The sequence below is a fragment of the Herpailurus yagouaroundi genome, unplaced genomic scaffold (assembly GCF_014898765.1).
Source record: "Herpailurus yagouaroundi ecotype Mexico unplaced genomic scaffold, PumYag 67569, whole genome shotgun sequence".
Lineage (NCBI taxonomy): Eukaryota > Metazoa > Chordata > Mammalia > Carnivora > Felidae > Herpailurus > Herpailurus yagouaroundi.
The window spans coordinates 2,323,231-2,339,158 of NW_024420375.1; the positions used below are offsets into that span (position 1 = coordinate 2,323,231).

The following is a 15,928-nucleotide window of genomic DNA, read 5'->3' on the forward strand; positions in this document are numbered from 1 at the left end:
CTCTCATTCTTCCTCTCCCTTTTTGTAATGTGTCCCTTGTCTTCTGTTTCTGCACAACTTCTTGGCCCCCACTCAAGTCTCCAGGTTATACTACTCCACAGGACTTCTGTGATTTCATTATCCATAAAAAATGATCCTGATCACAAATAAGATACTGATCATTCATTCAACACTAAGGGCCTTAGGGGCAGAGGCGATGACAAATTAGATATAGTCCCTACCCCTTTTAGAAGCATAGAGACTTCAGGTGTGAAAAACAAACAGACAAAAATAAAAACAAATCTACAACTCAATTTGCTTCATTGGGCATGAAGTTACAAAAAGGTAAGAGACAGAAGTCAGAGAGAGGAATGAAGGCTTCACTTCCCCCTTCCCATTTTAGCCTGTATTTGGGACTCACCTAGGGACAAGGCTCCACACCATCACCCCTGCTTAGGGGAGCTGGTGCTGAAGCTTGGAAGACTAGCTAACTCTAAGGAAGAACAGTCTTCAACAGTCCAATGGCATGGGGAAAAAAGAGGGTGGAAGGAGGATTGTTCTGTATTAAAAGCAAATTTAGATCTTGCCAAAGGGCTCAAACTGGATGTCTGATCCAGTCCTTGAATCCAGATGTCAATCTGCAGGAAATACAGAGGAACACCATGAGCGTGCAGGAAACAAAGTCCAGGCTGCGGGAAATTCTCTAGGTCATATGTGGGTTCTTGAGGAGGTAAATAATGTCAGGAAAAGAAAGGGATGGAGGGGGAAACTGTATATGAAAACAGACTTAAACTCTTCAAAAATGCTAAGGTCATAAAAGGAAAGACCAAGAAACTATCACAGATTGGAGGAGTCTAAGGAGACATGATCACTAAATGCAATGTGAGACCTAATGGAATCCTGGAACAGAAAATGGACATGAGTAGAAAAAATTAGCACAATTCTAATACATTCTGGAGTTAATAGTAATGTACCAGTATTGATTTCTTAGCTGTGATATCGATACCATGGTTACATAAGATGTTAACATAAAAAGAAGCTGGGTGGAGGGTATAGGGGACTCTCCATACTATCTTTGCAACTCTCCCATAAATCTAAAACTTTCCAAAATAAAAAGTTTTAAAAAAGAAAAATTTAAGGAACATATCAATTTTTTAATAGGCCAGATGAAGCCATAATCTTTAAGGAAGTATGTCTGGGTAATAAAACCATAGAAATGCAAAGAAAAGATCACGCTAAATGCCAGAATAATGGTTATTTGGGGAGGAGGAAGAGGGTTGTGATTGAAATGGGGCACATGAAAGGCTTCTGGGGTTTAGTTTTTTGATGTAGTGGTGGCTGCAAGGTATTTGTCTTATAATAATTTGTTAAGCCATACATTTTTTTAGGTAGTTTTCTGTATCTAAGTTTTATTTTACAATGAAAAATTAAAGAGAGAGACTTAAGAGACATAACATTCAAATATAATCAGTAAATATTGTTTGGATTCTGATTCAAATTAAACAACTGTAAAAAGATATTTGAATGTGGACCGGATATTAGGTATTACTCAAGATTTATGAAATTTGTTAAAGGTGATAGCGGCATCTCTCTGAAAGAAAACATTCATATTTTTGTATGCATAGTGAAGTATTTAGGGGTGAAATGACATGATATCTTAGAATTGCTTTAAGATACCCAAGGCAAAAAAAGAATGGGGCAATAGATGAAACAAGTATGGCAAAATGTTCATAGTTCTTGAAGATGATCAAACAACATGAACACAAAGATAACAATTTGTTGCATTCTCCGGTTTTGTGTATATTTGGAAATTTTTGTAATAGAAAGTTAAAAAAGGAGGACATCCCCAGCCAGGCTGCCTCAGGGCAATAGTCTATCTCAACAAAAACCTAATCCCAGGTGCTCCTCACCCCACACCCCCCCAGAGCTCCATTCCCACCAGCCATCTCTCTGAGACCACAACCTCTATAATCTTCGAGTGGACTGTGAAAGGTTTTTCCCCTCTCTGGATCTCTGAGTCACTAGGACTAGATGACAGTCCTTCTTATCTTTCTTCATCCTTATGTCTTAATAATCTCAGGAACGAGTCAAAGGGCAAATGGCCAGGGCCCAGGGCTCAAACCTGATAGGGCAGGCCTTGATACTCCAAAGCCTGCCCCCTGCAGTGGGTCGTAGGTGTGGGGCAGGATAAGGAAGGGAGAAGGCAGGTAGAAATCCTTCTGGTCATATGCATTCCCTATCGAGCGAGCTTCCAGAGGCTGGTGGCACCATTGGCTGGAAGAGTGTTCTGGGATCTTTGTCTTCCTCAGGCTCCTGAGCATCATGCCTTATTTCAAACAGCCTAAGCACCTCCAGAGTCTGATGCTTCTGCAATGGCCCTTGAGCTACCTTGCCATGTGTGAGTACTGATCCAAGACTTCACGGCAAGAAGCCAGAGTGAGAGGCCAGGGCCAGGTCTGGGGTGAATTTCATGTTCATGGGAAGTCTCACCTCTAACCTGTGATCATCTCAGATGGCACCACAGAGTAAAGCCAAGGAGTCTTGAGTTCCACGAGTGCCCTGGAGAAGGAAGACATAGAGCCACAGGAGACAGAACAGGCAGAGGGGTAGAACAGGATCATGATGGATATGAGTAGACGCAGCTAATTTTAGCCACTTCTTAACCCTATCTGGAGAAGGGAAATAAGGCCCACGAATAGGCATATGATGTGTCCATGATCATAAGGAAGCATGGGTAGTGGGACAGAGAAAGCATTAGAATTACAGACTTGGAGGAATATAGCCTGTGTTTAAACCATAGAGTTTTCCATTCTTGGGAGTGGGGGTGGTAGCGTGTGGGGAGATGCTGATAATGGAAGGAATGGTGAATGGGCAAGAGGACAGGAATGATGAATGGGGAACAGTAGAGGGATGCAGATGCTGAGTGGGCAAGGTGTGGGGAGATATGGGTAGTATATGGGCAAGGAAGGATGATGGTTTAACAAGGGTTCAGGGATAATGGATAGCAAAGGAGACAGGAGACAAGAAGGAAAAGATGGTGGATGAAATGGGCTCAGGAGGTGGGGGAAGCAGGTGGCAGGCAGGGAGCAGGAGTAGAGGAATGGTAAGTGGGCAAGGAAGCAAGTGGACAGGGATGATAGGGAAGTAGACAAATAGGGCTGGTGTTTGGTACATGGTAAAGGAAATGTCTGAAGAACAAGCAGACATGGGTACTGGATGGCCAGGAGTTGGACTGTGCAGAAGGCCAGGACCAGGGGCTTGGGTAGTTTGGAGGGTTCTTAATGGGGATGCATGTGGTCACGTTCTGCCAGCAGCACAAATTTGGTCTGACCTGCTTCCTCATCAGTTTGGATCTTGCAGCCATTTTTCATTTACCTGCTATTTACATCCTTGTGGCCACTACCAGTGCTTTACTTTGTCTGGTTTTTCCTGGACTGGAAGACCCCAGAGCAAGGTAAGACTCATGGACCTAGAAAGCACAGGGCCTGTGAATGTTCCACCCTAACCTGTTACCAGGGAGTCCCACTCAACATGCCACAGGCCTCTTATCCAAGTTCTCAGAGCCACAGGAGCTGGGCCAGCCAGGACCATCTTGGGGTCTCTTCCTTTTCCACCTGTCTAGCAGAGCCATGGTCTCTCCATGCTGTTAGGAAAGCCCTGGGTGAGCAGGAGGGATGGGGTTAGCAAGACAGACACCATCCCCTACTGATATTTCTCTCTCAGGTGGAAGGCGTTCAGCTTGGGTAAGGAACTGGTGTGCTTGGACCCATATCAAGGACTATTTCCCCATTACGGTAAGTGTCTTTTCTGAAGCATCCCCAGTTCCCAAAATACTGGGCATTTATGCCAAATAACCAGGGTTGTCCATAAGGAAAATAAGCATACCAGAGAAATTTCCATGCAGGCTAGACATTCTTCAGGACTCAACATTGCTACTGGGTACTTGCTACTCCCCTAGCATACTTTGGACACCCTTGGCATGACCTACCAGATAGCACAGGCAGAAATGCAAAAACAGTTCAGTTTTACAAATATTGATTGAAAGCCTACTCTGTACCACATGTCTAGAGTACAGAGAAGTGAGTAGGATACAATCTGCCATCAAGGTGCTCACATCTAATGAGGACAGACATGTATTTATGGTTTGGTACAAGGTCCACAAGTAGTTCAGATGAGGGGTAAGAAAAAGCTTCACAGACATGGTGATATTCAAGCAGGGTTTTCAAAGTTCAATAGAAGTTACTTGGGCAGAAACTGGAAGGGGGCTGGGAAGAGAAAATATCAGGAAGAGGTTCTAGAAATGTACTGCTATGCTGATCCTCTGAGCATTCTTTGGAGTAGACAACAAACACTGCCTCAATTTTTAGAGCAGAGCTTTCTGACTTTTTCACACAGCAGCACTCAGACAAAATGATACCATGCATGAAGTGCACTGAGATAAATGGCCGAAGGTACTTGCAGCTGTAGGCAAGAGGCTCAGCAGTTCTAGCTGCCATAGATCGTGCTTGGTTTCCAGGGGCTGAGGAGACCAATATCTTGGCCCCTGAAACCCACTCATGGCCTACCTATATGTTGAAAAGCTCTGATTTAGAGAGTGCCCTGATCCCTGAAGTGTCTTCACTCTTGCTTCTTCATGTGATCTCATTTCACTTCTTTCCATGGCTGCAGATCCAGAAGACAAAAGATCTGTCACCTGAGCACAACTACCTCATGGGAGTTCACCCCCATGGCCTTTTGACCTTTGGAGCCTTCTGCAATTTCTGCACTGAGGCCACAGGCTTCTCGAAGATCTTCCCAGGCATCACTCCCCACTTAGCCACACTGTCTTGGTTCTTCAAGATCCCATTTGTTAGGGAGTACCTCATGGCCAAAGGTACTTCTGACCATACTTACTGGAGCTTCTGGCCCATTTCTCTGCTGAGAGATGTACCTTTTTAAGCCCCACCCCCACCTCTCAACCACATCTCACCCACTCCCATCATAGCATAGTAGTTAAAAGCGTGTCCAGGAGCTAAACTGTCTGGGTTTGAATCCTGGCTTTGCCACCAACTGTGTGGTCTTGGGTAAGCTACTGTACCCCTATTGGTCTCCGTTTCCTCATCTGTAAGGTGACATTGATGATAATAATCCAACCTCAGATTTGGTGTGATGCTATATGAGATAATACAAGTAAAGCTTTCAATATAGTACCTGCCACAAGAGTATATGGTCAGTAAAGAATAACTTTTGCCATTTAGTGGCAATAGAGGACAAGAAAAGAGTAAGATTACATTTGGGATTCAGAAAGTCCTTCTGGTTATCCCTCTGGAAACCTTCCTACTATAGTTTTGACCCAGTGCCTCCTACGAAGAAGAAATATTGCCTCAAAGTGAAACATGTTGGGTTTTCCCACAGCCTTCATTTCTCCACACCCTTTGTCCCATCTCATTGACTCTCCTCGTAGGACTCATAGGAACAGTGGGCAATCACAATGAGGAGTAAAGCAGAGGATGTTCCGTCTCAGCCATTTTCCCCTCTCCTTATTTTGCTCCTCTCTCTGCTCCTTGATTCTCTTTAGGTGTATGCTCTGTGAGTCAGCCAGCCATTGACTACCTGCTAAGCCATGGCACTGGCAACCTCGTGGGCATCGTAGTAGGAGGGGTGGGAGAGGCCCTACAAAGTGTGCCCAACACCACCACCCTCATCCTCCGGAAGCGCAAGGGATTTGTGCGCACAGCCCTCCAGCATGGGTAGGTGTTTCTCCCAGGGCAGTGGGGGTGGCTTTCTCTGAGCAGCATGACCTGTTCTGTGATGCCAAGATGAATCAGATCTGAGTCTTGCCCTCATGGAACTTACTAGTGCATAGGGGAGACAGGCATAGAATTTTAAAAAGGTTTACATCATCCCCTCCTTCTGACCTAGCTGGACCAATTCTCAGGAAACCAAATCAGAAACCCAGATTCATTATCAGGGGGCTTGGCTAGGACTCTCCTAGAATACAGCTAATGCCCACATCATCTCTATCAATATCGATACCTACATCTGTTTGTTATTGGTAAGTGCAGGGGGCAGAGCACTATGGTGAGTACGTGCATAATATCTGAAGTCAGGGGGCCTGATTTGAAATCCTGGCTCCAAAACTTACTGTGCAGTCTGAGACAGGTTACCTAACCATTCTGAATCTTGGTGTTTTAATTTTCATAATGTGGCTACTAATAATTGTACCTACTCCATAGGGTTATTGTGGGGAGTCATCCACTTAAAACACCTACATGTGTCTGGCACACAGTAAGTGGTGGATAATTATTAGCCACTCTGACTTAAGGATAAAGAGAGGAGATAAAGAACAGGTGCCCAAAGCTGGAGCTGTGGGGTGTACCATCAGGTCAAGGGGCCAGCCCACTGGACACAAGGACAATTGCCCTATTGCAGACTCAGGGAAAAGGGAAGTAGTTCTTCTAGGGACCTTGCCTGAGTGGCCTGTTCATCGATTTGGAGCATAATGTAGGGGAAAGAGTTCTAAGCTGGAAGGAAAGAATCCTGGGTTCTAGTCCAAGTCCTGACACTCACTCACTGCCTGAGTGCCCTTTCCCCTTCAGAACCTGGGCTTCTGGATCTGTAAGGTAAAGAAAATAGGCCCCCTACTGTGCTCTGCACATTCTCTGCTGTGAGGGACCAGTAAGGTAACATACATCAGAGTGCTGAGAGATTGTTACTAATAACTCACAAAGATTTGTATAAGACAGACAGTGCTCTCTTTACCCTTCTCTCACAGGAAGACGTAAGGAGCCTGATTCTGTATCTAGAGCACTGTCAGGGTGGATATGGATGGCTTGAGAGGAAAACAACTTTTCTCTGCTCTAATCTCAAGGGCAGAATACCTTATGAATAGTCCCTGTGGGTGAGGGGCATATCATATATATATATGCATTTGTTCAATATCATCATCACCTTCTCTATGCTTCCTACCAGTAGAAACAGAGTCAGATATTTCCCTACAGGACACCTCTTGGAAGCTTTTCTTTACATGATGTGGGTTTCTGGGGATCTTTGCCCAAACCCCTCATCCTTCCCTACACCCGCATATCTTGCCCTTGTGATCCTGGCCCAGAGATAGCATTCTCACTGGCCTTGAAAATTTCAAGACAAGAGATAAATAAATATGGAAGTCTTGTTTAGTGCAAGAAGAAATGCTTTATGTCACAGGGATTTTATATAGATGGGAGTCTGGCCAGGAGCAAATGTTCTTCCTGGGCAGTTCTCACCCTAGCCTGTGTTTGAGAAATAAATTGAGGTTTTCCTTCAGGGCTCATCTGGTCCCCACATTCACTTTTGGAGAAACTGAGGTATATGATCAGGTGCTATTCCATAAGGACAGCTGGATGCACAAGTTCCAGAGCTGCTTCCGCAGTATCTTTGGTTTCTATTTTTGTGTCTTCTATGGACGAGGTTTCTGCCAAGGCTCCACCGGGCTCCTGCCATACTCGCTGCCTATCGTCACTGTGGGTGAGTGCTGCTCTCAGCCCCAAGGCCACCTCAGCTCTTTCTTGACTTCAGCTTCAGCCCTCCCCACCCCACCCCCCACCAAAGAAAAGGGCAGCAAAGAGGGAGAATCTGGGAGCTAAGTTGGCATGTGAGAGGATCCTGCCCAGGGAAGGAGAAGGAGGTTAAAGAAAGAGAAGATTCTAACACTTGCCCCTTCTCTTTTCCCATCTATCTTGGCAGTTGGGGAGCCTCTGCCACTGCCCAAAATAGAAAAACCAAGCCAGGAAATGGTGGAAAAATACCACACACTCTATATGGATGCCCTGTGCAAACTGTTTGACCAGCATAAGACCCAGTATGGCTGTTCAGAGAACCAAAAGCTGCTTTTCCTGTGACTGAATGGACTGCATGGTCAAGAGCATGTGCCTTGGAGAAGAGACTCATTTGCTACTAACCAAAAGGGGGAGAAAAGGAGATAAGGGAAGGCAATGTGTGGTAGGGGAGGACATTAGGTATTCCTTCCTTGCCCCAAAGCCCTTATAGTTGCTGTCCTGAGGAGCTTCACTTAGTATTTCTGCAAAAGGAGGCATCCTGAGGCCCCTCAGGTCCAACCACAGGCACAGGCAATCTTCCTACTTCTCCCCGTACTGGCTTTCCTCCCTGAACCCAACCCCCCAGGTCCTGAAGGACTGAAATGAAAGCCAAACAAGCTGAGTAGCCACCTCTCTTGTTGTTGTTGTTATTTTGTCATAATGCATTTTCTCATTGGGAATTTTTGCATACCATAAATTTAACCTGTTTAAAGTGTAAAATTCAGTGGTATTTAGTATATTCACAGAGTTGTGCAACCACTATCACTAATTTTAGAACATTTTTTCAGCACCCCAAATAAGAAACCCAGTACACATTAGCAGGCACTCCCCATTCCCCTATCTCCCCCAGCCCCTGGCAACCACTAATCTACTTTCCATCTCTACCAATTTGCTATTTCTGGACGTTTCATATAAAGAGAATAATAGACTATGTGGGTTTTTAGGACTGGTTTCTTTCTCTTAGCATGTTTCTAAGATTCTCCCATGTTGTAGCATGTATCAGTACTTCACTCTATTTAGAGCTGAATAATATTTCATCGCACATATACACAGCAGTTTTTATTCATTCACCAGTTGATGGAGTTTTGGGTTGTTTCCACTTTTTGCCTACTATGGATAACACTGCTATAAACGTTCATGTACAGGTTTTTGTGTGGTAATCGGCTATCTCCAAATATAAAGGCTTACCTTATCTCCACACCAATAAGCTAACAAGCATGCCTTTCAGATAGATCAAAAGCAACTTACTCAGGATTACTTTTCATTTGGCAGAGGCATTTCACATAGGTCACCTTGTCCTCATGTTGGTCCTCTAACACGATAATCCCGATAATCCCAAGGTATTTGTTACCATCCTAAGAGTATACTCTGGGGAATCCACTTTATATTTTAAAGTCTTACTAAGTTCTGTTTAAATGTTTTTTTAAGCTGTATTCTGAGAATTGAAAGAGTAAATAAAAATACAGATGTCTTTTCCTTCACAAGGCAACCAACAAAAGACACACTTAAAAACACAGCAAAGGTACACATCTGAAACTAACATAGTATTATAGTATTCTATTATAGTATTGACTATACTAAAAAAAACATATCAAAGGAACAAAAGTTAAAAGACCATTTAGAAACCCATACAACTTAATATCAAAAAATCAAATAATATGATTTTAAAGTGGGCAACGGACTTAAATAGACATTTTTACAAAGAAGAGACATCCAAATGTCCAACAGGTACATAAAAAGATGCTCAACATCACTAATCATCAAGGAAATGCAAATAAAAACCACAATGAGATATTACTTCATACCTGTTAGGATGACTACTATCAAAAAGAGAAAAGATAAGTGTTGGCAAGGATTTGGAGAAAAATGAATCTTCTTGCACTATTGATGGGAATGTAAATTGGTGCAGCCACTGTGGAAAATTGTATGGAGGGTCCTCAAAAAATTAAAAGTAGAGCTATCTTGTGATTCAGGAATCCTACATCTGGGTATACATAGGAAGTGAAATAATTATCTTGAAGAGATATCTGCACCCCCATAGTCTGTGCATCATTATTTACAATAACCAAGACATGGAAACAGCCTAAGTGTCCATTGAGAGATGAATGGATAAATAAGATGTGGAATATAATGGAATATTATTCATCAAAAAAAGAAGGAAATCCTGCCATTTGCAACAACACGCATGGACCCTGAAAGCATTATACTAAGTGGAGTAAGTCAAACAGAAAAAGACAAAAGCAGTATGATCTCACTTATATGTAGGGGAAAAAAAGCCAAACTCATAAAAACAGTGTATTGAATGGTGATTTCCAGGGGCTGAAGAATGGGGAAAATGGGGAGATAGTGGTGAATGAATACAAACTTCCAGTTATAAGATGAATAAGTTCTGGGAACCTAATGTACTGCATGGTGATTATAATTAATAATAATGTATTATATACTGGAAAATTGTTAAGAAAGTAGATCTTAAATGTTCTCACCAAAAAAAAAAATTATGATTATGTGAGGTGATGGATGTGTTAACTAACCTTATTGTTATCATGTTGCAATATATATGTGTATCAAATGTTGTACACCTTAAACTTACACAATGTCAGTTATATACCAATAAAGTGAAAAAAGGGAAATTTTAGATCAGGCTTTTTTTCCTTTCCTTAATCCTTAAATATTCAGTTTTGGTGGGGCCCCAACCAATTCTCTTCAGTCTGAAATATCTATTTCTAACCCAGTTTCACTCATAAGTTATTTCCCTCAAAACCAATATATCCAACTTAACAGTCTTTAACAAACATTTTAACATCAACATACCCAATGGCAGGTGAAACACCTTCCCCTTCCTATTCACATTTTATTGCCAAGTCCTATTAATTTTACCACCTGAATATTAATCCAACATGCTCTCTTCTCTTCTCCACTGTCACAACCTAGTCAAAGCCCTCACCAACATTCCTAGACAATTCCATTCCTTCTACTAAAGTCCTCTCTAATCAATCCATTCATCACACTGGTGCCAGAGTGCTCTTACTAATGTGTAACACTGACTTGTTAGTCCTCTGCTTAAAAGCCTTTTTTGTTCATACAGTGCTTCTCCCAGCATATCCTGAATTATGTTCTGGGTACCATTAATGTCCCATCAAAGTTAATTAATATTGCACAGAAAAAATTATTAGGTGGTTAAATAACTGTGGGAGATGCTAGATTAAACAGAGTTAGATGTATTTACTGAAATATTTTCAGAATCTTCACTACACTAATGGGCATTGTGACTATCCAAGAGGGAGTATCTAACATTCCCAAACAATGGAACACTTGTTTCAAATAATACCTATTACCATCTCATGGAACATTTAGGGCTTCTCTAAATACAATCTTGCAAATGTTGGTCTACAAGATAAAGTTCAGACACCTTGGCATGGCAGAGAAGGCTGCTGGTAATATAAAGTGGCTGATTTGATTTTGGAGTCTATCAGATTGGGAGAAGCCTTGGTAGGAGCCATTAGGGCTAACCAAATGGGTCAAAACCTCATAAGGGGTGACCCATAGGTAACTGAATAAAAGGAGGAATTGGATTTGAATGGTTCTCATCTGTTTGGGTTGTCCAGGAAGAGCAAACTACAGCAGAATTTTTCTAGAAAAGAGTCTCAAGGGCACACATGAGAGTGAGGCTATACCTTAAAAAAGTAAACAAACAAACAAAACACAGAGATTCAAGTTTAAGCCTTTGCTTTCTTATTAGCATCAGCCACTTGCTTCTTAAAATTTCAGTCCTCCCATATATTTTCTTCTCACCTTCAGCCTCCACCCCACAATGCAATCTCTTTTTCTCCCTATCTCTCCTTCTCCCTCCCTGAATATTTTTGAGATACTCTAATACTCTAAACTTTTGCTCCTCACTCTGGATGCCAGTAACTTCGCAGGAGGTGAACATACATATTCATCTTTTAAGCCCACATCAAATATCATCTTCTCAGTGAAGCCTTCACCAGGCACAATTAATAACCCCTTTCTCCATTCTTCCATAGCCTTTTGTTGGCTCTACGACAGAACTCAATTTTGTCAGTCTTTACTCAATGGCTAACCCCATCAAGGGTGTAGACAAGATAAAAGATGAATACAATGATATTTTACTATGGTCTCTTTATCACATCTATCCATCAATCCATCTTGTTTTTAGGCACTTCAAAGTAGCAGACAGCAGTATACCTTGCCCAAAAATACTTCAGCATGCATATCATTAGGTAGAGTTAATATTTGTTTACAGTCTTATTTTTTTAGGTAAAGTTTACATACAGTTAATGCACAAATTATAAGTGTGCCATATTATGGGTTTTGACAAACACATACATGTACATAATATAAACCTCTATCAAAACATAGAACATTACCATTACGCAAAAAGTTCCTTCATGCTTCATCCCTATCAATACTTGCCCTAAGCCACCGCCCAGGCAACTTTTCACCCTATATATTAGTTTTTCCTGTCCTAGACTTTCATATAAATGGAATCATACTGTATAAATTCTTTGTGTCTGGCTTTTTCATATAGCATAATGTTTTTGAGATCCATCTATACTGTTGTATGTATCTGTGGTTCATTCATTGTTATTACTATCTAGTTTAAGTGGACCTCAGTCTGTTTATCCATTCTTCTGTCAATGGGTGCCTGAACTATTTCCATTTTGGGGCAATTATAAATAAAGCTGCCATTCTGTACTACTATAAAGTTACTCTTTGTTCTCTCTTTCCATTCCACACTCTTTGGAAAGAAGTCTATGCACACACAGCCCACACTTAAGGAGTGGGGAGTTATGCTTCCTTTCCTTGAGGGTGGAGAACCTAAATAAATTATTTGGGATTCTTCTGTACTAGAGATTTGTCTCTAGCAATTAAAAAAATTTATGAAGTCTAATTTATCAAATTTTTGTATGGTTGTTGTTTTCTGAATCCTAAGAAAACTTTTCGTATCCCATGGGGATCTCTTTGTTTGTCCATATCTTCTGATCCAAATGTGGTGCTTTTGCACTAATACAAAATGAGTTTTTACAGATGGCTAACACACATATGAAAAGATGTTCAACATCACTCATCATCAGGGAAATACAAACCAAAACTACAGTGAGATATCACCCATACCAGTCAGAATGGCTAAAATTAACAACACAGGAAACAACAGATGTTGGCAAGGATGTGGAGAAAAGGTAACCCTCTTACACTGTTAGTGGGAATGCTAACTGGTGCAGCTACTCTGGAAAACAGGATTAAGGTTTCTCAAAAAGTTAAAAATAGAACTATCCTATGATCCAATAATTGCACTACTAGGTATTTACCCAAAGGATACAAAAATACAGATTCGAAGGGATACATGCACCCAGATGTTTATAGCAGCATTATCAGCAATAGCCAAAATATGGAAAGAAATCAACTGTCCATCAGTTTTGTAACTGAGCTTTTTTAGAAAGGAGTTTAATGTGTTACAAAAGTTTACTAGGGGAGAGGCACCTGGGTGGCTCAGTTGGTTGAGCATCTGACTCTTGATTTCAGATCAGGTCATGATCTCATGGTTCCTGAGATCAAACCCCAAGTTGAGTTCTGTGCTGGCAGCACAGAGGCTGCTTGGGATTCTCTCTCCCTCTCTCTCTGCCTCTCCCCTGCTCATGCTCTATCTCTTTCAAAATAAATAAAAATATTTAAAAATTTTTACTAGGGGAAAACAAGCTTTTAAATCAGAAGTAAGCCAAACCATATGTAACAGACTGACAGTATCTTACCCAATACCCATTATCTCAATCTTCCTTACTCAGAGAACCCCAATTTTATTTGGGGCAGCAATAAACCCAACTTCCCAAATACACAGCTCAGAGTGGCCATATGACATAGCTCTAGACAATGAGATTTAAGCAGAAATCTACAGAGGGCAGGGGGAGTCTGAAAGGGCCATTGTTTTCCTAATAAAGAAAAATAATTTAGTTTATTAGATCCTTTAGGCTTTGCCTTATGCTTTTACCCCTGTCTTCCTGTGTAGAACACAAAGTGCTTAGAAACTTAGCAACCATTTTACAACCATAAAGGCATAAAACACACACTACAAAGATTGTGAAGCACAAAGCCTTAAGCATTATCTTGAGCAACTGGACCCACCCTTGGGCTGCCTACTTTGGATTTTTTGTTGTTAAAAAAAAACACCTATTTTGTTTAACCACCACAAAGCCTTTCTGTTGCATGCAGTCAAATGCAGTCCTAACTGATACACTCTACCTCAAAAGGAAAAGGTTTGCAAGGAAAGTATTTTAACTTTTATTAGGAGAATGAGGAAAAGTCTTCTGATTTGAAAAGCAATGGGATTTCCTGCAAAAAGAAAAGTACTTTTCTTGTCTTGCTCTGTATCTGCCCATGGTGGAGAGCAAGATATCTAGGAAAGCAGGAAACACAAGCTAACTCCTGCCCTCTGATGAAATGGGATCAAGATCTTAGATTTTGTTTACTAGAGCAGTGTCTCCTAAAATGTGTCATGACATAATAGGTTCTTGAGATGTACGTCAAGAAAAAAGAAACGAAAAAAAACTTCTTGGTCAACAAGCTTGATGGATATTGAATGTAGAACCCCTTCCTCTTAGAAATTCACAGTAGGCATTATCATGTTAAAAGCTCTGAATAAATCCTGTAGTAAACAAATTGCCTTAACATTGACTCAACCCCTTAATAAGCTATTTTTTAATTGAAGTATAGTTGATATACAATATTATATTAGTTTCAGGTATACAACATAGTGATTCAATAATTCCACACATTACACGATGCTCACCACAATAGGTATAGTTACCATCTGTCACTATACAAAATTATTGGCTACATTCCTTATGCTGTGCTTCTCATCCCTGTAATGTGTTTATTTTATAACTGGAAATTTGTACCTCTTAATCCCCTTCATCTGTTTCACCTATTCCCCATCCCCCTCCTTCCTGGTAATCACCAGTTTGTGCTCTGTATTTGCTAATTTCTTCTTTTTTTTTTTTTAGACTCTATATATAGTAAAATAGTACGGTATTTGTCTTATTCTGAGTTATTTCACTTAACATAATATACTCTAGGTCCATCCATGTTGTCACAAATGGCAATATTTCACTCTTGTTTATGGCTGAGTAATATTCCATTGTATATATCGACCACATCTTCATTCATCTGTCAATGGACACTTAGGTTGCTTCCATATCTGGGCTATTGTAAATAATGCGATAAACATAAGGGTGCATATATCTTTTCTAATTAATGTTTTTGTTTTCTTTGGGTAAATACCCACTAGTGGAATTACTGGGTCAAATAATATTTCTATTTTTAATTCTTTGAGGAACCATCATACTGTTTTCCGTAGTGGCTGCATCAATTGATATTCCCACCAACTGTGCACAAAGGTTCCCTTTTCCCCACATCCTGGCCAACACTTGTTATTTCTTGTCCTTTTTCTCCCCGCTTTGAGTATAGTTGATATACAATGTTACATTAGTTTCAGGTGTACATTTCCTGTCTTTTTGATACTAGCCATTCTGACAAGTGTGAGGTGATATCTCATTATGGTTTTGATTTGCATTTCCCTGATGATGAGTGATGTTGAGCATCTTTTCATGTGTCTGTTAGCCATCAGAATGTCTTCTTTGGAAAAGTGTTTATTCATGTCTTCTGTCCATTTTTTAATTGGATTGTTTGTTTTGGGTGTTGAGTTTTACAAGTTCTTTATATATTTTGATATTAGTCCCTTATTGGCTATATAACTTGCAAATATCTCCTCCCAATCACTTGGTTGCCTTTTCATTTTGTTGATAGTTTCCTTCACTGTGCAGAAGCTTTTTAGTGTGATGTAGTCCCATTTGTTTATTTTTGCTTTTGTTTCCCTTGCCTCCGAAGACACAGAAAAATGTTGCTAAGGCCATTGTCCAACAGATCACTGCCTATGTTTCTTCTAGGAGTTTTGTGCTTTCAGGTCTTACATTTAGTTCTTTAATCCATTTTGTGTTTATTTTGTGTATGGTGTAAGAAAGTGGTCCAGTTTCATTCTTTTCCATGCAGCTGTCAATTTCCCATTTATTGAAGAAACTGTCTTTTCACCTATGTCATAGATTAATTGATCATATAAGTTTGGGTTTATTTCTGGGCTCTCTATCCTGTTCCTTTGATCTATGTGTTTATTTTTCTGCCAGTAACATACTGTTTTGATTACTACAGATTTGTAATATTTTTTGAAATCTGGGATTGTGACACCTCCAGTTTTGTTCTTTTTTCTCAAAATTGCTTTGGCTATTCAGGATCTTTTGTGGTTCCATACAAATTTTAGGAGTATTTGTTTTAGTTCTGGGAAAAATGCTATTGGTATTTTGATAGGGATTGCACTGAACCTG

The 15,928-nt window shown here is 40.6% G+C and overlaps 1 protein-coding gene across 1 annotated transcript; it reads left to right on the forward strand.

Annotated features, from left to right (window-relative positions):
* The first annotated feature begins 2,178 nt into the window (after positions 1–2,178).
* Positions 2,179–8,466, forward strand: AWAT1 (acyl-CoA wax alcohol acyltransferase 1). The gene is made up of 7 exons (XM_040467737.1): positions 2,179–2,377; positions 3,326–3,433; positions 3,703–3,773; positions 4,648–4,852; positions 5,537–5,708; positions 7,265–7,464; positions 7,684–8,466. Exons 1-7 carry the CDS (start codon positions 2,302–2,304, stop codon positions 7,836–7,838), a joined length of 987 nt encoding a protein of 328 aa, XP_040323671.1. The 5' UTR covers positions 2,179–2,301; the 3' UTR covers positions 7,839–8,466.
* The last annotated feature ends 7,462 nt before the right edge of the window (positions 8,467–15,928 follow it).